Consider the following 25079-nt stretch of genomic DNA (forward strand, 5'->3'; position numbering starts at 1 on the left):
TCAATTCCTGGCTTGGGTCACTGTCCGTGCAGAGTCTGCACATTCTCCCTGAAAGATGTATGGGCTAGGTTGATTGGCCATGCTAAATTGCCCCTTAGTGTCAGGGGGACTAGCTAGGGTAAATGCACGGGATCATGGGGATAAGGCCTGGGTGGGATTGTGGTCGGTGCAAACTTGATGGGCTGAATGTCCTCCTTTTGCACTGTAGGATTCTATGATTCTAATCTGTTTTTTTACAGGATGTTGCTTGAGGGTTAAATCTGGGCTAGGGTGCAGGGAGACCCCCTACTCTTCTTCCAATAGTGCATGGAATCTTTTACATTTGCCTGAGAGGGGCCTCAATTTAACAACAGACAGGGGAGAGAGGCAAACTGAACTCCTTTATTTTTTTTCCTGTCTGTCCGTATGCAGAGGTGTTTTAAGTTTTGAAATAGACTGTGGCGTGTTTTCCCAAACCCTCAATGAAGTCAATTTTAAAGCGACACTCAGAAAACTCTCCATTAGGTTAAATCAGAAGTATTGTTTATTCATACATTCAAATCTGGGGGATTGGTCATCACAACTACGTACATAGCCGCAAGCACACAAGGAGGAAATAGGAAAGAAAAGAGTTTTACAATTAGGGATAACTTAAAATAAACAATGGCATGGATATAATTCACATGAATGTCGGAGACCAGAATGCTCGAGTCCAGTTCTTCCACTTAGGAGTTAAAGTTCAGGTGGGTTCAGCGCACTGAAAACAGGAGCTGACAAATTCCTTCAAAGTTGGCGATGACGCAGCAAAATAAGGTTGGTATCCAGAAGCTTGGTCCACTCTACAGGCAATGGCAGGAATCTTCCAGAGTACTAACATCAAGGAGGTTTAGACTAAAGGCAGGCTTTCTTGTAAGTCTGGAGTTCTGCTTTGGTGTTGACAGCAGACTGTCCTGGGAGTACAGGAATGTAACATTTAAACTTTCCAAAGGCCAGAGGAGCTGAGGGGCAGCATGAAGGCACGGTGGTTAGCACTGCTGCCTCACAGCGCCAGGGACCCGGGTTCCATTCCGGCCTCAGGTAACTGTTTGTGTGGAGTCTGCACGTTCTCCCCGTGTATGCGTGGGTTTCCTCTGGGTGCTCCGGTTTCCTCCCACAGTCCAAAGATGTGTGAGTTAGGTTGGTTGACCATGGTAAATTAACCCTAGTGTCAGGTGGATTAGCAGGGGCTGCGGAAATGGGGCCTAGGTTTGATTGTGGTTGGGGCAGACTCGATGGGCCGAATGGCCTCCTTCTGCACTGTAGGGATTCTATTATTCAAATAGGTCATGTGGCATTGTCCATTGAAGAGTCAGTTTCAGGTAAACAATCAGGTTCTATGTCTCTAGTCAAAATCCATTCTTCACCTTAAGAGATAGTTGGTGGCTATTAGTGCCTCCGCAGGTATAATTTCAATAGCCCTCTCTTTATTACATGTCCAGGTGGGGGACACAGACCGTTTGCTTCTTCCTTGTTTTATTGGTTGTGATGGGTCGACACAATTGTAGGCTTGAGATTCCACAGGGATGAAGGTTGAGGTTGAGCTTTGTCCTGTAATTACTGTTAGAAGTTTCCAGAACTATAGCCAACTTGCAAATCATGTGATGTGTAGCAGCCATATTGTTGGTAGGGCAAAGTCCATTTTTAAATAAGCAGAAAGTAAGATTTGACTTAATCAGTTTCATGTCTTGTGGTCATGACACATCTGATACAAAAGATGGCACATGTGATTGTGTGGCACTCCCTCAGCACTGCACTGGTAAACCAGCCCTTCCTCTGGGGCTACATTTACTGTGATTTCCCTTTGATGAACAGAATTGAAAGAGACTTAAAACCACTGTGAATATATCAAAACTGCAAACTCAAGACAATTAGATACTCGGCAGGATACTCAGATGTTGATAGGATGCAGAGCTGGGCCGAAAAATGGCAGATGGAGTTTAACCCTGATCAGTGCGAGGTGATTCATTTTGGTAGGACAAATTTGAATGCGGATTACAGGGTCAACGGCAGGGTTCTGAGGAATGTGGAGGAACAGAGAGATCTTGGGGTTCATATCCACAGATCTCTGAAGGTTGCCACTCAAGTGGATAGAGCTGTGAAGAAGGCCTAAAATGTGTTAGCGTTTATTAACAGTGGGTTATGCTGCAACTGTACAGGACCTTGGTGGGACCACATTTGGAATATTGTGTGAAGTTCTGGTCACCTCACTATAAGAAGGATGTGGAAGCATTGGAAAGAGTGCAGAGGAGATTTACCAGGATGCTGCCTGGTTTGGAGGGTAGGTCTTATGAGGAAAGGTTGAGGGAGCTAGGGCTTTTCTCTTTAGAGCGGAGGAGGATGAGAGGCAACTTAATAGATGTTTATAAGATGATGAGGGGGATAGATAAAGTGGACGTTCAGAGACTATTTCCTCGAGTGGATGTAGCTATTACTAGGGGGCATAACTATAAGCTTCATGGTGGGAGATACAGGAAGGATGTCCGAGGAAGGTTCTTTACTCAGAGAGTGGTTGGGATGTGAAATAGACTGCCTGCTTTGATAGTGGAGTCGGACACTTTAGGAACTTTAAAGTGGTTATTGGATAGGCACATGGAGCACACCAGAATGATAGGGAGCGGGATAGCTTGATCTTGGTTTCGGACCAAGCTCAGCACAACATCGAGGGCCGAAGGGCCTGTACTGTGCTGTACTGTTCTATGTTCTATGGCAGCACAAGTTGCAAAAGGAATTAATATCAACAACTTACCATGTTAGTCGTGTGTTAACATGGAGTGTCACAGATGAACAAGAAAATATGTAGAAGGGCTCCCTAAGAATCCTGGGAAATTCCAAATTCATGCGCAGCCAAAATTTGACTTGTTCAATCAACTAGAAGCACCGGACATAACTCCCCCAGAAGAGAAGGATTTCTTTCTACACCAAGTTTAGCAAAATTGCAAACCAAGTTATAAAGAATCCCTCATTAGTTCACAGAGAAATTCTTCCCCCATATCGCGTTTTTGGCATCAGTGGTACTAAATGAACAGAGGCTTTCCCCAGAAGAAGGGAAGGAATAGTGGACGGACATGGGGCGGCACAGTGGCACAATGGTTAGCATTGCTGCCTCACAGCACCAAGGTTCAATTCCGGCCTTGGGTCACTGTCTGTATGGAGTTTGCACGTTCTCCCCGTGTCTGGGTGAGTTTCCTCCGGGTGCTCCAGTGTCCTCCCACAGTCCAAAGATGTGCAGGTTAGGTTGACTGGCCATGCTAAATTGACCGTAGTGTCAGGGGATTAGCGGAGTAAACATGTGGGGTTGCAGGGATAGGGCCTGGGTAGGTTGTAGGATTGTGGTCAGTGCAAACTCAATGGGCCTAATGCCCTCCTTCTGCACTATAGGGATTCTATGATTCTATGGAGCTAAAGGGATCAAGAGGGAAGGGGGAATCAGGGTATTGAATTCGATGATCAGCCATGATCATAATGAATGGCGGAGCAGGCTCGAAGGGCTGAATGGCCTACTCCTGCTTCTAGTTTTTATGTTTCTATAATAAACTGCTGAGAGTTTATTGGATCCAGTCACCATTCTGATAGGTGAACAGAAAGTTAGAAAGACAACATTGACTTATAACTGGTGGAATGTCTGCACAATGATATTTAATATATAATAATACTGTCCTTTTTTCATTCGATCACACCAAATTTAATCTCTCTTTCCTTTTCTTTCCCAAGGCATTCTTAGAAAAGTACGGCTACCTTAAACCTGGGCCTCGTGAAGAACTGACTTCAACTCAGGTCAAAGAGGCAGTGAGGTAAGGTTTCCACCTACGGACCCTGAAGTGATGTTAGGATAACATTAACACTGTATTACTCATCAGTTGTTGCATCAAGGTCTTTGAAACCAGTGCAGATTTAATACTGCCCCCCCGCCGCTCCCCGGAGCTGGGCTGTGAGGCAGGTGGGGGGTATATAATGGACAGGCTTGGGATGGAGACCCAGTTATCTTCCTGACTTATCTCAATTCAGGTCTGGTATGAGAGTGTTTGAGAATGACCTTCCTGCCTGGAGGCCGAGTGATGCCCTTAATCAATCCACTGAAGAGTCTCACTCCACCGTCACTGGTATTCAACCAGAGGCAGGTGGAAGTCATGACCTGGCAGGCAAGGTGAGCTCCCTCCTTCTCTGCCACCCTGAGTCTAACATAGAGAACTGTCAGCGAAAATCATGGGATCCTCTGGAAGGCACCCTCCTGCCTTTGAAATGATTCTCCCTCCCCACCCCTCACTCTGCAAGGCCTCTCTGACTGACCCCAGCGCTCCTACCCCACTCACCTTCACTCCTGGACACCAGCGCTGATCTTCAGCTTCGGCTCACTGCAGTACCGGCAGTGTCCACTGCTCCCGGTAGCACTGCTGGTACTGGAGAGCTGCCGACCTCTGATTGGCCAGCAATTCTTGGGGTGGGAAACTCATCCCACAGTAGGAAGTCTGGCCCCCATTGGAGCCAGGAACTCTGACAGTGATCATGGTGGGGTTGCCAACAGCTATCCTCCATCGCTACCACTAAATTCCATCCCGAGACCCTGACCTCTATTTTGGCTGATTTTGTTGCAATGAAGAACTGGCAAAGATAGGACGTGCATTGTTTTATCTGACCATGGGGAGGTGTGTATGGTCTACTCTTGCTTCTATTTCTCAAGATCTTAAACTTTAGAAGGAGACAGGCTGAATTAGATTGAAATTAAGTACATGAAGAGAAATAAGGACTGGGATGGGAACATTAGATTGAGAGAAAGAAAGAGATATTGTAAAGGAAAAGTAAGAAAAATACTAAAATTTTAATAATCTCCAACAACAATTTACTATCTGTAGCAGTGAGTGAGACTCACCAGTCTAAATTGTTTGCTTTCTTGGCCGCAGACGTTGAGCAATGTGAGAATGTGAATCTCTTGAGCACTCACAACGTTAAGTAACAGCTCTAATTTTAAGTTTAATTAACAATTAATAGGCAAATGCAGAAATTTCATGTAACGTTTGAGGGTGCTGCTGTTTTCGGGATAAATCCGACTGAACAATATCAACGGTGAGTGCTATTCAACACATCACTGTGCTGGCAGAAACTGGCCCAATGGCCAATGATTTCATTCTACACAAGGACCATGCCAGTTTAATCAGGTGATTCCAATTCCTTTCCCGCACCTACTCGTGCACTAAGGCAGACTTTCGCTTGTTTCCATAGCTAGTAATTCCCGGAACTGGTCGCTAATATGTCACCTGGGGCTTCTTGCTTGAGGTGCACCAATCCTCATCAAGTGTCGCTAACCAGGAATCTCTTCCGCTCTTACTGCCAGTTGTTGGCATATTTGGAAGGATTTGTATAGAAACATAGAAACTAGAACCAGGATTAGGCCATTCGGCCCTTCGAGCCTGCTCCGCCATTCATTCTGATCATGGCTGATCATCGAATTCAATGTCCTGATTCCCCCCTTCCTCCCTTTAGCCCTAAGACCGATATCTAATTTCTTCTTGAAATCAGACAACGTTTTGGCCTCAATTACATTCGGTGGTAGTGAATTCCACACATTCTGCATGAAGAAATTTCTCCTCACCTCAGTTCTAAAAGGTTTATCCTTATCCTCAAACTATGACCCCTAGTTCTGGACTCCCCCATCATTGGGAACATTCTTTCTGAATCTACCCAGTCTAATCCTGTTAGAATTTTACAAGTTTCTATGAGATCCCCTCTTACTCTTCTAAACTCCAGTGAATATAATCCTAATCGACTTAGTCTCTCCTCATATGACAGACCTGCCATCCCAGGAATCAGCCTGGTAAACCTTTGCTGTATTCCCTCTATAGCAAGGACATCCTTCCTCAGATAAGGACACCAAAACTGCACACAATACTCCAGGTGTGGCCTCACCAATGCCCTGTACAATTGCAGTAAAACATCTCTGCAATTGTACAGGGCGTTGGTGAGGCCACACCTGGAGTATCATGTTTGGAAGGATTTACAGGTTAACCTGTTTGGCCACGTTAGAAATTCACCTTCTTGGCCGTCATGTCCTGGGTGGATCTTGAACCCGCAGCTTCTGGCTCTGAGCCATTTGGTACCTGCTGTGCTTGTGTGGAGGAACCAGCGTGTGCAGAAGTTCAGTGGGGTTTGATGTAGGTTCACGCTGTGGTTGGGGGATGCTGGTAATGAGCCCACACGTTTTAAAGGAAATTGTGCTATTCACTGTACAACCCTTGGGAGTTGCTGGTGTCTGCTGGCTACTAAGCAAGGACTCAATCCGGCACTTAGAGTCATAGAGTCACACATTACAGAAGAGGCCCTTCAGCCCATCGAGTCTGCACTGACAAAATTACACTAATCGCACTTTCCAGCACTTGGCCCATAGCTATAAATGTTCTGATACTTCAAATGCTCACCCATGTCCTTTTTAAAGGTTGTGAGGTTTCCCACCTCTACTACCCTCCCAAGCAGCGCATTCCAGACTCCCACCACCCGCTGGGTGAATAAACCTCAAAACCTCCTGCCCCTCACCTTAATCTACACCCCTCAACGAAGGGGAACAGCTGCTTCGTATTCTTGGCAATTGTCTTGTGACCAATTGTTGACCCTCCTCCATTGGAGGAGGAAAGGAGTAAATGGAGTTCCTTTGGGGTTGAATTGGTTTTAAATGAAATGCTTGAGAACGGAAGATTGGAGCTGAGTCAATCATTCCACATGCTCAGTGCAGCCTTAGACATTGTAAGAGCAGATATCCTCACATCTGTTCTTAAGTCAGTTTGTTACATAGCTAATTTAATCATTCTTACATGTTTAAAGGGGCTCGGGTGGCTCAGTGGGTAGCATCCCTGCCTCCTTTAAACATGTAAGGAGGATTGACTCAGCTCCAATCTTCCAGGGGCGGCACGGTAGCACAGTGGTTAGCACTGCTGCTTCACAGCTCCAGGGTCCTGGGTTCGATTCCCGGCTTGGGTCACTGTCTGTGTGGAATTTGCACATTCTCCTCGTGTCTGCGTGGGTTTCCTCTGGGTGCTCCGGTTTCCTCCCACAGTCCAAAAATGTGCGGGTTAGGTTGATTGGCCAGGTTAAAAATTGCCCCTTAGAGTCCTGGGATGCATAGGTTAGAGGGATTAGCGGGTAAAGTTGTGGGGGTGGGATTGTGGTCGGTGCAGACTCGATGGGCCGAATGGCCTCCTTCTGCACTGTAGGGTTTCTATGATTTCTATGATTTCTTCTATGATTCCATTGTCATTTAAAACCAATTTCAGAAAGATATGGTTTGGCACAACATTAAACATGAATGTTTCAAAAAAAAGCTGACGCATGAAAAGATACAAATCGCTGAGCCAAAAAAACCACAACCATAAAACGATAATTTTAAAAATGTGTCAAATAAAGACAAAAATTAGAGTGTGAAAGGGTGAGAGTGTGTGTGTGTATCTGTACCCTCTCTCTCACACACATGCACACACACATCCTCACACGCATACATACACTCCACACACATACCCTTCACATGCACACACAAACGCACACACGGACACACACACATGCATGCACACACAAACACATTCACCCCTCATACTCACAGACACCCACCCCTCATAAGCACACTCATTCCTCGCAGACAGATATCATAGAATCCCTACAGTGCAGAAGGAGGCCATTTGGCCCATCGAGTCTGCACCAACAACAATCCCACCCAGGCCCTATCCCTGTAACCACACATATTTATCCTGCTAATCCCTCTAACCTACACATCCCGGGATACTAAGGAGCAATTTAACGTGGCCAATGTACCTAACCTGCACAACTTTGGACTGTGGGAGGAAACTGGAGGAAACCCACGCAGACACGGGGAGAATGTGCAAACTCCATACAGACAATGACCCAAAGTTGGGAATTGCATTCAGATCTCTGGAGCTGTGAGGCAGCAGTGCTAACCACTGTGCCACCGTGCCGCCCAGACTCAGCCCCCCCCCCCCCCCCCCCCGCCTCCCCCCACACACACACATTTTCATTCTTGCCCTCTCACCCACCTTCCCCCTCACCCACCCTCACTCACCATCCTGATACTCACTCACCCATCCTCACATTCGCTTACTCACCCTCACTCACTAAATCAGCTGGAGTGGTTTGGCAGAGGGACTGGGGTGGGGAAGGGAGTGTGGGGGTTGCTTTGAGAGTGAAAGAGGGACATGCAGTGAGGCCTAAGGCCTATCTATGTCCAAGTGTGGGAACGCACTGAGGAGAGGGTGTGGAGCAGGGGGAACGCGGGTGAGCCAGCGGAAAGCAGCCAGAGCTGGGAGCCGGAGACATGGGAAATTGTGTTGAGAGAAAGCCCTGTAGTCTCCCGGGTATCTCTCTCACCATCTCCACAGACACGCGGTTCCCTTTGTTCACTGCTCCTCCAATCATAGTTTCTTTCTAGCCCATTTGATTGCTTCAATCAGCAGCAAACACGGGAGAAAACAGGCTGTGATTGGAGGAACGGTCCCCTGTAGAAATCCTCATGCCCCCTGACTGAATTTTCAACAATCGCTTTGGGGGCAACCACAGAGTCTTCACTGGCTGTGAGTTGGATAGGCCTGTTCCAAATGTTCAATGTCAGGTTTGCACAGAACCAGTGATCTATTAACTAAAATCCCCAGAAATACCAGCCTTTTCCAAATATTCGGGTTCGGCAAATGGAGCATTTTGTACAGGCGCAACTATTGTGTCTACATGTATGTGTGTGTGTCTCTGTGTATCTGTTTGTACGTCTGTACAGGTCTCTGTGTGTGTGTGCATGTCTCTGTGTGTGTCTGTATGTATTCATGCACATATAACATACAAACTTACAAATTAGGAGCAGGAGTAAGCCACTGTGTGTGTGTGCCGGTGTGTCTGTGAATCCATGCGTGTGTGTGTGCTTGTGTGTGTGCGTGTATATATACATATATGTATACACATGTATGGCTGGCACGGTGGCACAGTGGTTAGCACTGCTGCCTCACAGCGCCAGGGACCCGGGTTCGATTCCCGGCTTGGGTCACAGTCTGTGCGGAGTCTGCACATTCTCTCTGTGTCTGTGTGGGTTTCCTCTGGGTGCTCCGGTTTCCTCCCATAGTCCAAAGATGTGCGAGTTAGGTGGATTGGCCATGCTAAATTGTCCCTTCATGTCGGGGGATTAGCCGGGTAAATATATGGGGTTACAGGGATGGGGCCTGGGTGGGATTGTGGTCGGTGCAGACTCAATGGGCCGAATGGCCTCCTTCTGCTCTCTGGGATTGTATGATTCTATGATGTGTATCCAACTGGAGACTAGAAGCCTCCACTTCTATCAACAATGCAAACCTCATCCTCGTGCAAACCTTCAGTGAAAAGTATTGTCTGCTGTTGAGCAGTGTCGCTGAACACTGCTGCAGTGTGACATTATCTGGTGAGCTGCTGTGAACCCCCGACACTGAAGGAGCCTGATCTTCCCATGATACCTGGTTCAAAATGGCCAGTTCCATTGTCCCTCTTGGGAATTTGGTGATCTCCCTAGGACACTATCCCAGGGGAATCCCAACAGAATTTCAGGACCAACGTATTAACACTGAACTCGCTTTCACAAACCCCGCTAGATTTATAATTTGGATTTTAATTTTGCTCAGTGGGTAGTGGGTCTTGCCAGTCCTTGTTGCATTACTGTTTGTCGGACAAATCGGCTGCCATATTTACTACAATGCAGCAGTGAGGTGCTCTTGAACACCTTGGGGTTGGGAAAGGCGCTATATAAATGCAAGTTCTTTCTTTAATCAAAATGATGCAACTCACCATTCTATGGATTGGCAGCTTGCGGTGGTGGAGATGCTTGAGCGTTCCATCGGTCCCGAGAACGATATGGTCAGGAGTCTTAGACTCCTGGCAGGATCACCCATGACAGTGAGATCGGAGGGGAGGAACCAGACAAGGCGCAATCCAAAATAAGTCCTCAATGGCCATTCGGCCCATCGAATCTGCACTGACTCTCTGACAGAGAATCTTATTCAGGTCCAGCCCCCCCCATCCCTGTAACCCCAGACATTTATGCTGCTAATCCTCCTAACCTGCACATCTTTGGACACTAAGGGGCAATTTAGCATGGCCAATCCCACTAACCTACACATCTTTGTTCGCTAAGTGGCAATTTAGCATGGCCAATCCACCTAACCTACACATTTGTAGACTGTGGGAGGAAACCAAAGCACCCTGAGACACAGGGAGAAGGTTCAGTCTCTGCACAGACAGTGACCCAAGCCAGGAATCGAACTTGGGTCCCTGATACTGTGAGGCAGCAGTGCTAACCACTATGCCACCGTGCTGCTCATATCAACAGCTGCAATGACTGGCTGCAGCAGTCAGCGAGATCCTGAGTCGTTGAGGTTGCCTTGCCACTGGAACCCGATCTACCCTTTGTCACTGACCGTGTGTGCGCCAATGTGCAACATCATTCCCACGTTAAAAGACACACAAGGCTTCATGATGGATCTCAGCACTCAGCTGAGTGGCAACTTCCATTCCAGAGAGAGCATCAAACACTTGTGGGGGGATAAATAACTGGTGGCCAATCCAATATTACCCATTTTATACTCTTACCAAAAGTCAAAATTATTGCCAATCTTTCTGCTCATGGGACTTAGGTTTTGTCTAAGTGCAAGTTAACTATGTTACCTTTTTGTCAGAAGACATTGATTTTTAATATTCTTTTCACGAGATGCGGGTGTCACTGGCTAAGCCAGCATTTCTATTGCCCATCCCTAACTGCCCGAAAGAAGAATATTTTTGTTAAGTAACTAATACGTTGCTTTTTTATCAAATACTTTAAAAAATATTCTTCTCACTGGGCGTGGGGTGACATTTATTTCCCACCCCAATCTGAGTTTGGATGTGTAGATTTTTATACCGACAGTGAGATAAGCAGACGTTGACTCCTAGATCAGTGAGATCCTTGTCACTGGGTACAGGTTGCCGAGGAGATGTTATACTTGGGCTACTGGCCTCTTTCAATGGCAGTGAGTTATATCCTTGGATGTGTTTGTTCAGACTTTGTTTGAGTAGCTAACCTTTCTGTCTCATCCAGAATTGGGTGGGGTTGATTCTCAACCTTTGACCCTGTTGGTCAACATCCAGCTTCCTTCCTGAACCAGTTTCACGAGTGCAATCAGTGACTGAGGTGCTGTAGTGATATAGAGTGACTTCAGACATACCCCTTTTATGAGTAGAAATCTAGTTATGAGCAATTATGAGTTAGCTGAGGATAATCCATGATTTATTGCACCTTCCACATCCTGTGTTATGTTCATCACCCTCCCTGGCCTGAGTCCCAGGCTGAACTGAACTGTTTGCAAACTTGGCTTCCTGTTTTACCCAGGGCTGAGCTGAGCTACCAGCCCCATACCCTTTGCATCACCAAGATGGCTGACTTCCACCTTTGCAATGTTGCTGGTCTCTGACCCTGTCTCGGCCCATCTCCTCCTGAAATCCTTGCTCCGGCTTTTGTCATCTCCAGACTTGGTGATTCTCCTGGATGTGGGACTCCAACCTCCTACTCTCCTCAAACTCAAGTTCTTGCAAAGCTCTACTGACTGTCTACCAGCTCCTGTCAAATCCCATTTGCCACCACCTTTTAACTCGCTGACCCACCATTGCCACACATGTAAGATTCTCATCCATGTCCTTCTGTGGACTTGGCCCTCCCTATCTCTGCAGCCTCCTCCAGCCCTACAATCCTGTCAGGACTCGCTTCCCTGATTCTCTTTGCCTCACAGTTGGTGACTGTGATTTCAACAGCCTTCTTGGGAAGATTTGGAATTCCCGTGCGCACGTGCCTCTATTTTCCTCTGCTACACTTTTTACAGATTTACCTCCCCCACCAAGCCTTTGTCACCTATCTGAATGCCAGCAACAGTGAAGGAATGGTGATATATTTCCAAATCAGTGTGGCTTGGAGGGGAGTTTGCATGTGGCGGTGTTCCTAGGCATCCCTCCAGGTGGAAAATGTGCTGCCTAAGGAGCGGGTCGCTGCAGTGCGTCTTGTAGATGGCACTCACACTGCCATTCTGTTGATGGTGGAGGGGGTGAATATTGAAGGTGATGGATGGGCTGCCTTGTCCTGGTTGGTGTCGTGCTTCTTGAGTGTTGATGGAAGCAGATACCACACATTTCCATTTAATTGGTTGCATGAAGAATAGGCAACAAACCAACTCCACTGCCATTTTCTGGAAATTCAACTCATGTATTCAATCCTTACAGATGAGAGAATGAAGTGGGTGTTCTGTTTGGAATTGTCTATATTAGGAAATCCGGACTCTGATCTGAGGAAGAATTTCTTTCAAAGGAAAAAGAGTTCCAGTTTCTCCAGTCTGTCCTCAACCGAAACTTCTCGACCCTGGGGTCATCTGAATGAATCTTCTTTTATTATTCATTTGTGGAACATGGGCGTTGCTGGCTGGGGCAATATTTATTGTCCATCCCTAATTTCCCTTGAACTGAGTGGCTTGCTAGGGCCATTTCAGAGGGCAGTTGAGAGTCAACCATGTTGCTGTGGCTCTGGAGTCACATGTAGGCCAGACCGGGTAAGGACGGCAGATTTCCTTCCCTGAAGGACATTAGTGAACCAGATGGGTTTTTCCAACAATCAAAATGATTTCATGGTCACCTTTTTTAATTCCAGATTTTTTTTATTGGCCAGCTGCCGTGGCAAGAATTGAACCTGGGTCCCCAGAAAATTAGCTGCATTTCTGGATTAATAGTCTAGCAATAATATCACTGGGCCATCCCTACAGATCTATTCTGCATCCTCTCCAAAGATCTTGGCATCCCTCCCTAGACTGAACCGCTTGGACACAATGGGCTGAATCTTCTGGCTCTTCCTGTTGGCAGGATGGGAGAGCCACACAAAACGCTGTTGACATTGGCAGGACCGGAAGATCCCACCGCCAACCAATAGTGAATTACCTCTGCCGCAGGGGATCGGAAAATCTCGCCCAATATTCCAACTGCAGTCTGAACAATCAGCAATCTGGTTCTTGCACTATCTCTGCTGTGGTACACTGTGATACTATTTGGAAAACCTTAGATTTCATGTTTCTTCTTATCAACTTGTTCTCTTAAAGGTTTGTCTGTCTGAATCCTGAGGCGTCTCTGCTATATTGCATTGTGTATATTATTTCTTCTAAAGTATACCACTTTAGATTTCTCTGCACGAATTTTATCTGACATTTACATGCCCAACCTGGGCAAACATGTTGAATGCAGGTGCAGCAGGCGGTAGAGAAGGCAAATGGCATGTTGGCCTTCATTGCGAGAGGTTTCGAATACAGGAGCAGGGATGTGTTGTTGCAATTATACAGGGCCTTGGTGAGGCCACACCTAGAGTATTGTGTGCAGTTTTGGTCTCCTTTTCTGAGGAAGGATGTTCTTGCTCTCGAGGGAGTGCAGCAAAGGTTTACCAGGCTGATTCTGGGGATGGCGGGACTGATGTATGAAGAGAGATTGACTAGGTTAGGATTGTTTTCGCTGAAGTTCAGACGAATGAGGGGGGATCTCATAGAGACTTATAAAATTCTAACAGGACTAGACAGGGTAGATGCAGGGAGGATGTTCCCGATAGTGGGGGAGTCCAGAACCAGGGGTCACAGTCTGAGGATTCAGGGCAGACCATTTAGGACGGAGATGAGAAAACATTTCTTCACCCAAAGAGTGGTGAGCCTGTGGAATTCATTACCACAGGAAATAGTTGATGCCAAAACATTGAATGTATTCAAGAGGCAGCTATATATGACACTTGGGTGAATGGAATCAAAGATTGTGGGAGAATACAGGATTAGGCTATTGAGTTGGACGATCAGCCATGATTGTGATGAATGGTGGAGCAGGCTTGAAGGGCGGAATGGCCTCTTGCTGCTCCTATCTTCTATGTTTCTATATTTCTAAACAGCACGGACCATTTAAGGGGCAACTAGATACAGACATGAGGGAGTAAGAAGTGCAAGGATTTATTGATCGGTTTAGATCAAGTAGGGTAAGAAGCTCATGTGGGTTATAAACTTCAGCATGGAACAGCTGGGTCAAATTCTATGCAGTATTGTCTGTGGCCTCTTGAATAGAATCATAGAATCCCTACAGTGTAGAGGGAAGTCATTCGGCCCATCGAGTCTGCACCAATTCTTACCCAGGCTTACCTCGTAACCCCATGCATTTACCCCACTACACACCCTAACCAATATATATTTGGACACTAAGGAACAATTTAGCATGGCCAATCCATCTAACCTTTGGACTTGGAGGTCACTTATAGAATCGAATCTCCTGCTCTCTCTGGTGGTGAATTTTGAAATGGGAGGGGCAAGTACTTAGACAACTTGTTGGTGTACATGGAAACCCTCCCCCTGCCACCTTCACACCCCCGCCCAAATTAAACTCAGGGTGGGAAGGCCCATGATCGACCGGCCCACCCTGCCACCAATTGAGACCCTTAAATGGCCGTTAAAATGGCTGGGGAGGCAATGGCCTAGTGGTTTACCATTAGAGTATTAATCCAGAAAATCAGCTAATGTTCTGGGGACCTGGGTTCGAATCTCATCACAGCAGATGGTGGAATTTGAATTTTAAAAAAATCTGGAATCAAGAGTCTACTGATGACCATGAAACCATTGTTGGAAAAACCCCATCTGGTTCTCTAATGCCCTTTAGGGAAGGAAATCTGCCGTCCTTACCTAGTCTGGCCTGCATGTGACTCCAGAGCCACAGCAATGTGGTTGACTCTCAACCGTCCTCGGGTAACTAGGGATAGGCAATAAATGCTGGCCAGCCAGCGATGGCCATGCCCCACGAATGAATTTTTAATAATGACCACTTAAGGGCCTCAACCCTCTGCACTGTCATTAACCCAGCCATGTCATTCCGGCACTGGCCACAGCCTCCCCTCTGGCGCTGCTGATCATATGAGCTGCCGGCTTCTGATTGGTTGTCAGCTCTCAGTAGGCAAGACTTTGGAGGTCTTAATGCCAAGGAATGGCCCACTAGTGACCTCACCACCGCCTCATTGGCTTCTGGTTCAACAGGTCTTCCTGAAAAGAGGTAGCACGGGGGTCTCAATACCTCAATAAGATTCCACCCATTATTTGGTAAAGGTAGGTAGGAATTTCCCTTACGCCGTTGAATAGGAATATAAAGAGAAAGCCTGATTTGTGTCACACTTTACAGAACCACATACTGTCCCATAGCATTTTAAAGCAAATGAAGGGTTTTTTGTCACGTAGCCACTGTTGCAATTCAGGAATTGCAATGAGATCCCACAAACAGCAATGCATTAAACGCCAGAGGATGTTTATTGTTCTCCAAGTGATGTTTGTTGAGGAATAAATATGGGTCAGAACATTGTCAGAACGCCCCTGTTCATTAAAAAGTGCTGTGGGAACGTTTACGAAGAGGATTAGGTGAGGTCTTAACATTTCGGACCAGGGCGGCATGGTAGTACAGTGGTCAGCACTGCTGCCTCACAGCGCCAGGGACCCAAGTTTGATTCCTGGCTTGGGTCACTGACTGTGTGGAGTCTGCACATTCTCCCCGTGTCTGCGTGGGTTTCCTCCGGGTGCTCCGGTTTCCTCCCACAATCCAAAAGACGTGCTGGTTGGGTGCATTGGCCAAGCTAAATTCTCCCTCAGTGTACCCGAACAGGCACCGGAGTACAGGCACCGAGTGCAACTCGGGGATTTTCACAGTAATTTCATTGCATTGTTAATGTAAGTCTACTTTGACACTGATAAATAAACTTTAAACAGTATTCTTATTTCCCCATTTTAATCCCAAGTGAAAGACTTGCCTCAATCTGTACTGCATCGAACCGTCAGCTTAACATCCCTGGCCTGAGACTTGAACTCACAATCTGGCGATTTTGAGGTGTGAATGTTACCATTGGGCCACAGCTCATACCTAAATCTTTGCCCTCTCGAGCTCTAGCTTGTAGATACATGTTAGGTTTCTAACTCTCTCTAAGAGGCAGAATACACCTACTCCCTTCACCCCACCACTGATATAGAGCAGCATACAACCAATAAATATACCTACTCACGTAGCCTCCACCAAAAATAGCTGTCATTTCTATGGTATGATGTGGAGATACTGGCATTGGATTGGGGTGGGCACAGTAAGAAGTCTCACAACACCAGGTTAAAGCCCAACAGGTTTATTTGGAATCACGAGCTTTCGGAGCGCTACTCCTTCATCAGGTGAGTGGAGAGGTGGGTTCACAAACACGACATGTATAGACAAAGAACAATTGCAAGATAATGGTTGGAATGCGAGTCTTTACAGGTACAGACAGTGCAAGTGGAGAGAGGAATAATCACAGGTTAAAGAGATGATTATCCCTCTCTCCACTCGCCCAGTGTCTGTACCTGTAAATGGTAGCCATGATATGGAGATGCCGGCGTTGGACTGGGGTGGGCACAGTAAGAGGTCTCACAACACTAGGTTAAAGTCCAACAATCATCTGATGAAGGAACAGCACTCCGAAAGCTCGCGATTCCAAATAAACCTATTGAACTGGTTTTGTGAGACTTCTTACTGATTCCTGTGGTGCTGTGCTGGAGTTGCTCAGAAGTTCAAGTGTCCTGATTCATCCGCCCAGTGTCTCGACCATTTCCAATCACAGGCATCCACATTCTACTCTCCATTCCCAACCTTACAGTCCGTCCTGCCATCGAACTGCCTCAGGATTTGTTTATGAGGCAGGATGTAGGAAGTGGAGCAAGGAATACTGTGGATGGGGTGGACTGAAACCACTGCTAAGTTATCATGAAGGCAGGTTGACTTGAATGTGTAAGTAACTGATCCTCACAGGTTATAATCCGGAGAAAATGGCTCTTTTCCCTCACAAGATAATATTAGTGTTTTTGGAGTTACCGGCCGGGATTTTACAGGGCAGTCAAATAATCAGGGGCAGCCTTGCCTCTGTCAGGACACGGAAATCCAGCTGCATTTTAGGTGCAGCAAGCACTTAATTGCTTGCAGTCAGGGCTTCTGCCCCTTTAAGGGACGATGTCCCACCTTCAAGACCTGCCAGTCAATTGGACACACGGCATCTCTTCGGTCCCTGCAGCGCCACCAGGAGAGGTGTCAGCTGCTGGGACTGCAAGCAGACAGGACCAGTGATGGAGGAGGTCCAGGCTTGGGGCTAAGTGGGGTTGGGTTCTCTGGGCCTGGCATGGATGACTCCAGCGAGGGTGAGTTGGTTGTTCATGAAGGGGCGGGTGGTGGTCCTTTCAGTAGAGGTCGTCTTTGCCATTTGTAGGATGTTGGCCTCCATGGCCCACAAAGTGCCCGATTAAGAGAGCCAACTGCCCCCCGCACCCCTTGAGCCTGGAGTGAGGCAGTCAGGTATGTGGTGTTGTTCATCTGCTGCTGGTAAAATACCAGGGGCAGTGGAAAAGAGCCTATTTTTTTGCCCCTTGATTGACACTTGAGGGCCTCAATCGATCAGGTTTGGGAAAGGGCAATGGGGTAGGAGGTCTATTGCCACCTTCCCTGGCACTGGTAAAATGCCAGCAGTGGTGGGAAAGTGACAGGCATGTCCCCCGCCAACATCCCACCTGATTTTAAGCCCCCCCCCCCCCTCCCAGCATGCTCCTTGGTGACCCCGTAAAATCCCAGCCAGCCAAATGTATTGAGAGTGAAATGTGAAGATTGGGGTGAGTATTTCATAGAATCCCTACAGTGCAGAGAGAGGCCATTTGGCCCATTGAGTCTGCACCGTCCACAATCCCACCCAGGCCCTATTCCCATAACCCTTCATATATACCTTGCTAATCCTCCTGACACTACGGTCAATTTAAGCATGGCCAATCAAACTAACCCGCACATCTTTGGACATTTCTGTCACCTGTCATCCCTTTGTGCCTGTGCGGGAGTGATTGGCCATGCCGGTGAAGCTGCTGCTTTTGAGTTGATCGGCCTTCCTGTGCATTGATTGCTTCTGTCTATGTTGGCTTTCCGCAGGGAGTTCCAGTGGATTTCTCACCTCCCGGTCAGTGGGACCCTGGATGAGCCCACCATCCGCCAGATGGCCGAACCACGGTGCGGAGTGAAGGACGTGGGGAGCCACAGCGCCTGGGAAGGACACGTGGAAACTCTTTTCCTGGGAAGAGCCAGCAAACCAAGGCGGGTGAAGCGTTTCTTGCAGCAAGGTAATCAATGCCGGCAAATATTGTTTGTTCTGCTTAGAATTCAGCTACTTCGACCTGGTGCACAGAACGTTAAACAAAGGTTTACCAGGCTGATTCCTGGGATGGCAGGACTGTCATATGAGGAGAGACTAAGTCGGTTAGGATTATATTCACTGGAGTTTAGAAGAGTGAGAGGGGATCTCATAGAAACTTGTAAAATTCTAACAGGGTTAGACAGGGTAGATTCAGAAAGAATGTTCCCAATGGTGGGAGAGTCCAGAACTAGGGGGCATAGTTTGAGGATAAGGGATAAAACTTTTAGAACTGAGGTGAGGAGAAATTTCTTCACCCAGAGAGTGGTGAATGTGGGGAATTCACTACCACAGAATGTAGTTGAGGCCAAAACATTGTCTGATTTCAAGAAGCAATTAGATAAAGCTCTTATGGCTAAAGGGATCAAGGGGTGTGGGAGGAAAGGGGATCAGGATATTGAATTTGATGATCAGCCATGATCAAAATGAATGCCGGAGAAGGCTCAAAGAGCCGAATGGCCTACTCCTGCTTCTAGTTTCTATGTTTCATTATCATTACATAGTTCAGTTGGCTGGACAGCTGGTTAGTGATGCAGAACGACACCAACAGCTCAGGTTCAACTCCCATACTGCCTGAGGTTATTCATGAAGGCCCCGCCTCCTCAACCTTGCCCCCCCACCTGAGCTGTGGTGATCCTCAGGTTAAATTACCACCAGTCAACTCTCCCTCTCAAAGGGGAGAGCAGCCTACAGTCATCTGGGACTATGATGACTTTGCCTATCATTACTCTTTTTTCCCCTCTCCTGCTCCCCCCATTTCCATTTATATTTCCATTCCTAGAGAATTCTGCACTTATTCAAGGCTGCACTTACTCAGTCCAATCCTGATGAGGTGCTAGACTTGCTCTGCTACTGATAAGGTGCCGCACTGTCTGCTCTGCCCTCCGAGATAGATTTGACAGATCCCATGACACTACTTTGAGAAACAATTGCAGAGTTCTTTCCCAGTCCTGTTCTGAGGAAGGATCCATGACTCTAAACGTGAACTCTGTCTCTCTCCTGATAGACGATGGCAGACCGGCCAAGTTTTTCCAGCTTCCTTTGTTCCTGTTTGAGTTCTTTCACAGTCCTGGCCAATACTTCTCCCTTGACTAACATCATTAAAAACAGATTATCTGCTCATTTATCTTACTGTAGTCTGTGGGAGCTTCCTGTGTGACAATTGACTGCAGCACTGCCCACATTACAGTACTGACTATGCTGAAAAATAATGTTCCTGGCTGTAACGTACTTTGCGATGTCCTAAGACTGTACACTCATTCTTCCATCAAACTAACTCTTACTGCTGTTGTGTCCACGATTTTGAACTGGAATTAATGGAGAATTACTTGGTGAATCTTTTTACAGGCAGATGTTAGCTTCTGTAACTGGGTGGATTGAATAGGCTGACAGTTAAATGACTGGAGAGAGAATCCCCTGTGAGATTCTGGAGTTTCTCAGAGCAGGATGGGATGATTGACGGAATAGGGAAAGGAAGGAATAGAGGTCGAGGGTTAGGAGAGAAGGTAGGAAGTAAAGCAGTGTGAAAAAAGAGAAGAACTGTGAGTGTGTGTGTGAGAGGGAGGGGGAGGAGGGAAAGTAGTGAGTGTGTGAGCATGGGAGGGGGAAGTAGGGAAAGGAGTGCAAGTATAAGAGGGGCAGCACGGTGGCACAGTAGTTAGCACTGCTGCCTCACAGTGCCAGGGACCCAGGTTCGATTCCCGGCTTGGGTCATTGTCTGTGTGGAGTTTGCACATTCTCCCCGTGTCTGCGTGGGTTTCCTCCAGTTTCCTCCCACATTCTGAAAGACGTGCTGGTTAGGTGCATTGACCTGAACATGCAGCGGACTGTGGCGACTAGGGGAATTTCACAGTAACTTAATTGCAGTGCTAATGTAAGCCTTACTTGTAGCTAATAAATAAACTTATAAGGGAGGGGGAGGGAATGTAGTGAGTGTGTGAGCATGGGGAGGGGAAGTAGGGATAGGAGTACGAGTATAAGGGAGGGGAAAGGAAAGGAGTGCGAGTATAAGGGAGGGAGGAGGGAAAGAAGTGGTAATGTGAAGGATTGGAGGAGGGTGGAGAAAGATACCTGGGGATGTGTGCGCCATTAATATACTTGTTGCTGTTATTGTGAACTCGAAGTATTGGTTTTGAAACAGATGCTTATAATGTGGCAAAACAGAATGATCGAATTGTGACAATTCCACGTTTTATTTATCCGCTTAGTGGAGATCTTATTTCTGGTCCTTCACTGAATGAGTGCCATCCTGTGAGATTTCACAAGAATCAAACGCTGTTTGTTGCAGCGTTTCTGGGTTTTTCGTTGCTTGCTGCAGGTGAATTGTCTCAGAGGCCCGAGTCACATCACAATGTGACCGTCAGCATCACCATGTCATTCCCCGCCGGACAAGCTTAGCTACCCCCCACCCCCCACTCCGCATCTCCCCACTGTCTGTGTGGAGTTTGCACATTCTCTCCGTGTCTGCGTGGGTTTCCTCCGGGTGCTCTGGTTTCCTCTCACAGTCCAAAGATGTGCGGGTTAGGTTGATTGGCTATGCTAAATTGACCCTTAGTGTCCTGGGATGAGTAGATTAGAGGGATTAGTGAGGTAAATATGTGGGCTTATGGAGATAGGGCCTCGGTGGAATTGTGTCGGTACAGACTTGATGGGCCGAATGGCCCCCTTCTGCACTGTAGGGATTCTATGATTCTAATGAGGTAAGACTGAGCAGGTTGGGCCTGTACCCACTGGAGTTTAGAAGAATGAATGGCAATTTCATTGAAGTGCAGAACATTCTGAGGGTGTTGTCAGCGTAGATGCCGAGAAGATGTTTCCTCCTTTGTTGGGGAATCTGTAACTGGGAGGCCCGGTTTTAAAATATGGGGTTAAGACAGAGGTGCGGAGGAACTGCTTCTCTCAGAAGGTCATTAATCTTTGTCATTCTCTTCCACAGAGGGCATAGTTTACCAGGTGATTGAATTCAAGGCCAAGATAGACAGATTTGTGATTCACATGAGTGTCCGGAGGGGGGCACGGGCTGGGGGAGGGTGGGGGTTGGGGGAGGGCGGTGGTGGTTGTCAGGCAGGAAAGTGGAGTTGAGACCACAATCTGATCAGCCATGATTTTATTGAACGGCAGAACAGGTTCAAGTGGCTGAATGGCCTCCTGCCCCTAATTTGTACGTTCTTCATTTTGACTTACCAAGCTAGACAAGGAATGGGCCATTTTGGTTCAATGGCGGTGACTTCAGGACAGTAGAATCTCTACAGTACAGGAGGAGGCCATTTGGCCCATCAAGTCTGCACCAACCACAATCCCACCCAGGCCCTATCCCCTATATAGGTAAATACCCTATGTATTTACCCTGCTAATCCCTGATACGAAGGGCAATCTAGGACAGTCAATCAACTTAACCTGCACATCTTTGGACTGTGGGAGGAAACCGGAGCGCCTGGAGGAAACCCACGCAGACATGGTGAGAACGTGCAAACTCCACACAAACAGCGACCCAAGCTGAGAATTGAACCCGGTTCCCTGGCGCTGTGAGGCAGCAGTGCTAACCACTGTGCCACCATGCCACCCAGAAATCTCAATTGTAGGTTTCAGCTGAATTAGTGGATCTCAATCAAACCAGCAATGGAGCTGGTTTAAGGATCCTTGCTGAGGAGAAATGTGGGAGTTGTTTTTAAAATATAACCTCATCCCATTACTGTTCACTCAAACTCCATATTTACACATCCTGGGCCTGTGACGTTTAATTCATTCTGGGATGTGGGCATTGCTGGGGAGGCTGTGATTTATTGCCTAGCCTTAGTTTATAAAAAACAATTCCTTTCTCAGAGTTACAAAGTCAATGTGCAGAGTGGACGAGGGAAGACCTTAATCCAACTCCTTGCTTTCTCCAAAAAACCAATTCAAATTCAAATAGAATCCAATTCATAGAATCCCCCTCAAGAGACAAGCTAGATCCAAGCTGCCAAGCATAGGCCTGACCTTAGCCAAAAGGCCGAAAAGCGGCCTATCCTTAGTTACTCTGAGAATGGCAGCGGATCGTTTGACTGTGACGTGAAAGAACTGGGTCTTGCTCGAGCACATTAGAGCCAAGTACATTAGTGTGGGACTGGAGTCACATAGATGCCCAAACAGGGGTGAGGATGCCAGGTTCCAGGTAAACCCATTCACCAAAACTTTTGCTGGTGTTTACGCTGGCGGGGTTTTATGGTCCTGCCGGTGGCGTACCCCCACTGTGGGTTTCCTGGTGGCGAGGGGTGCATTAAATGGGAAAGCCCATTAACAATGGTGGGACCATAAGATCCCGCCGCCAGCAAGCGGCGCACCAGCTCCCAATCATCGTGAAACACACCGCGGAGAGGGGAAAATCTCACTCAGTGAGTTTTTTTAAAAACTGAATTAAAATCCTGGAACTACTATGGTGGGATTTTAAACTCTTTAAATTACTAGTTCCAGGCTTCTGGATTACTAAAATAAAAGCAAAATACTTCAGATGCTGGAATCTGAAACAAAAACAGAAAATGCTGGTAAGTCTCTGCAGGTCTGACAGCATCTGTGGAGAGAGAATCGAGCCAACGTTTCGAGTCAGAGTGACCCTTCATTAGACATGAAGACAATAGAAAATAGGACGAGATTTATACTGTTGGGGTGAGAGTGGGCAGGATGTGAACAGTGGTAATTATGGCTAAGAAGAATGCTGATAGCAGCCGTTAAGAGTTCAGAATGTGTAAATGGTCAGGCAAAAGTATTCTTTTCTTCCATCCTTTCATTTTTCTACCTTTTCTAAATCTTGCTTTCCATCTTTCCAACCCCCTCCCGCCCATGTTCTCCCGTCCTCCCACCCCACTCGGGCCATCTGTTGTACGTCTCAGGTTGTCCTTTGACACTCTGCTTACCTTTGTCCTGCACATTCTGATCTCTTAATGTGTCGCTATCAGCACCCTTCTTAGCCATCACCACCACCATTTACATTCCCTTTGTCTTTTTGTCCCTGACGTCTTTGTCAATCCCCCCACCCCGCCGTCACCCTAACGGTATAAATCTCGTCCTATTTTGTATTGTCTTCAGCAATGACGAAGTGTCATCCAGACTCGAATGTTGGCGCTATTCTCTCTCCACAGATGCTGTCAGACCACCTGAGATTTTCCAGTTCTTTCTGTTTTTGTCTTCCAGATCACTAGTTCAGCAACACAACCACAATTACACTGCCATACTTTATTCAGTGAAACTATCTGGAAATATCCCTGTCTTGACATCGATGGTTCTGAACATGATGCTGAGTACTGTTAACTTTTTGTCCCGGTGACATTGCAGCTCAGTGGCACAGTGGTTAGCACTGCTGCTTCACAGCGCCAGGGACCCAAGTTCGATTCCTAGGTTGGGTCACTGTCTGTGTGGAGTTTGCACATTCTCCCCGTGTCTGCGTGGGTTTCCTCCGGGTGCTCCGGTTTCCTCGCACAGTCCAAAGATGTGCGGGTTAGGTTGATTGGTATGAAAAATTGCCCCTTAGTGTCAGGGGGACTGGCTAGGGTAAGTGCATGGGGTTATGGGGAAGGGGCCCGGGTGGAATTGTAGTCGGTGCAGACTTGATGGGCTGAACGGCCTCCTTCTGCGCTGTAGGATTCTATGATTTTCATCACTGCTGGAAATGGTCAACAGGGCCAAGAAGACATGGGAAAGACTTCTTTATAAGTTGTTTGATCTATCCTGACCCATAGATTACTGTTCCATCAGGGTGAATATTTGCAAGCGGATTTTTAATCCTTTCAAGGGATTTCAAGTCTGTCTGTAGACAAAACCATTCAATCACGAGAAGTTCACATCAGCTTTTCAACATCTGGCGAGAAATGAATGGATGTCCCACCCCAGAGTTTCTCAATCCTGAGCTGCTGGGGGTTCCATCCGTCACGTGTTGCGGCTCAGCATACCCTTCAGACCTGTGTGAACCTGTACCTCCCTGAAGCATCTCTGCTTGTGGATCAAGCTCTGTTTTATGTTGGATCATCAGGGTATAGAGCGCCTGTCCTGCAGGCATCTGCATTCTTCACCTTTTCACCTGAACAAAATTCATTTTGGAACAAAAATGTTCAGCATCAGACAGAGGACAGGAGAGAAGACACAGGCTTCCTGTCAAACACAGAACACCAGTCTGCCTTTCTCATTCCGATCGGCCTCTGAATTCTGCGTTATATCAACATTCCCGGTTCTTCCTTTGTGTTGGGGGGCTGGATTTTCAATGCAGAGTCAGGAATCCAGCACCCAGATGAATTCTGTGACTCGCTCCTGTGCCTGAGCTGTGTCGCAGTTGCACTCCAGTTTTAAATTTAAATGGTCTAATTGGCCAAAGGGGGGTTGGGGGGGGGGGGGGGGGGGAGCGGGGGGAGAGTGGTTTGGTGCCCAATTAGAAGTGCCGACCTGCAGAAAGGAGCTGCCTGTCTGTCGCTGGTGGCAAACGCAAATGTCAGCCATGTTGGGGGCAGCTGCTGCCTTGCTGATTTAAGCCGGCAACTCCTGGGAAGAGGAAAGAGGCGAACATAGGCTTGCACGACAGACCAGGAGCGCTGTTGTGCTTGTTGATTCTATTTGTTGAAACTTTGACCACTGCAAATAAAGTTATTTGGGCCCCCGGTGAATCCAACAGCTGAGCACCAACATGCACAAGACTGGACAGACATTCTGCTTTGCTCCAGCCTCCTTAGAAAGTTCCCTAAAGAATTTAAGGAGCTGTTAATTGTTGTCAGGCACCTTGCCCCCTCCCTCCCACCCCCCCTTCCCTCAGTCTCTCTGAAAATCTGCCTCGGAGTCATCAGCA

At 47.2% G+C, this 25079-nt stretch overlaps 1 protein-coding gene across 1 annotated transcript in view; it reads left to right on the forward strand.

Moving 5' to 3' along the window:
- Positions 1-774: 774 nt before the first annotated feature.
- LOC144488681 (matrix metalloproteinase-28-like) overlaps positions 775-25079 on the forward strand; it is a gene marked incomplete at its 3' end in the record, with an annotated part of 46849 nt that continues 22544 nt past the window's right edge. Inside the window, exons 1-3 of the mRNA XM_078206771.1 lie at positions 775-888; positions 3730-3809; positions 18016-18203. Coding sequence (XP_078062897.1) covers positions 775-888; positions 3730-3809; positions 18016-18203 — 382 coding nt within the window. The remainder of the gene's footprint in view (positions 889-3729; positions 3810-18015; positions 18204-25079) is intronic.

This window comes from Mustelus asterias, unplaced genomic scaffold, assembly GCF_964213995.1.
Source record: "Mustelus asterias unplaced genomic scaffold, sMusAst1.hap1.1 HAP1_SCAFFOLD_1765, whole genome shotgun sequence".
In the NCBI taxonomy this organism is placed as follows: Eukaryota; Metazoa; Chordata; class Chondrichthyes; order Carcharhiniformes; family Triakidae; genus Mustelus; species Mustelus asterias.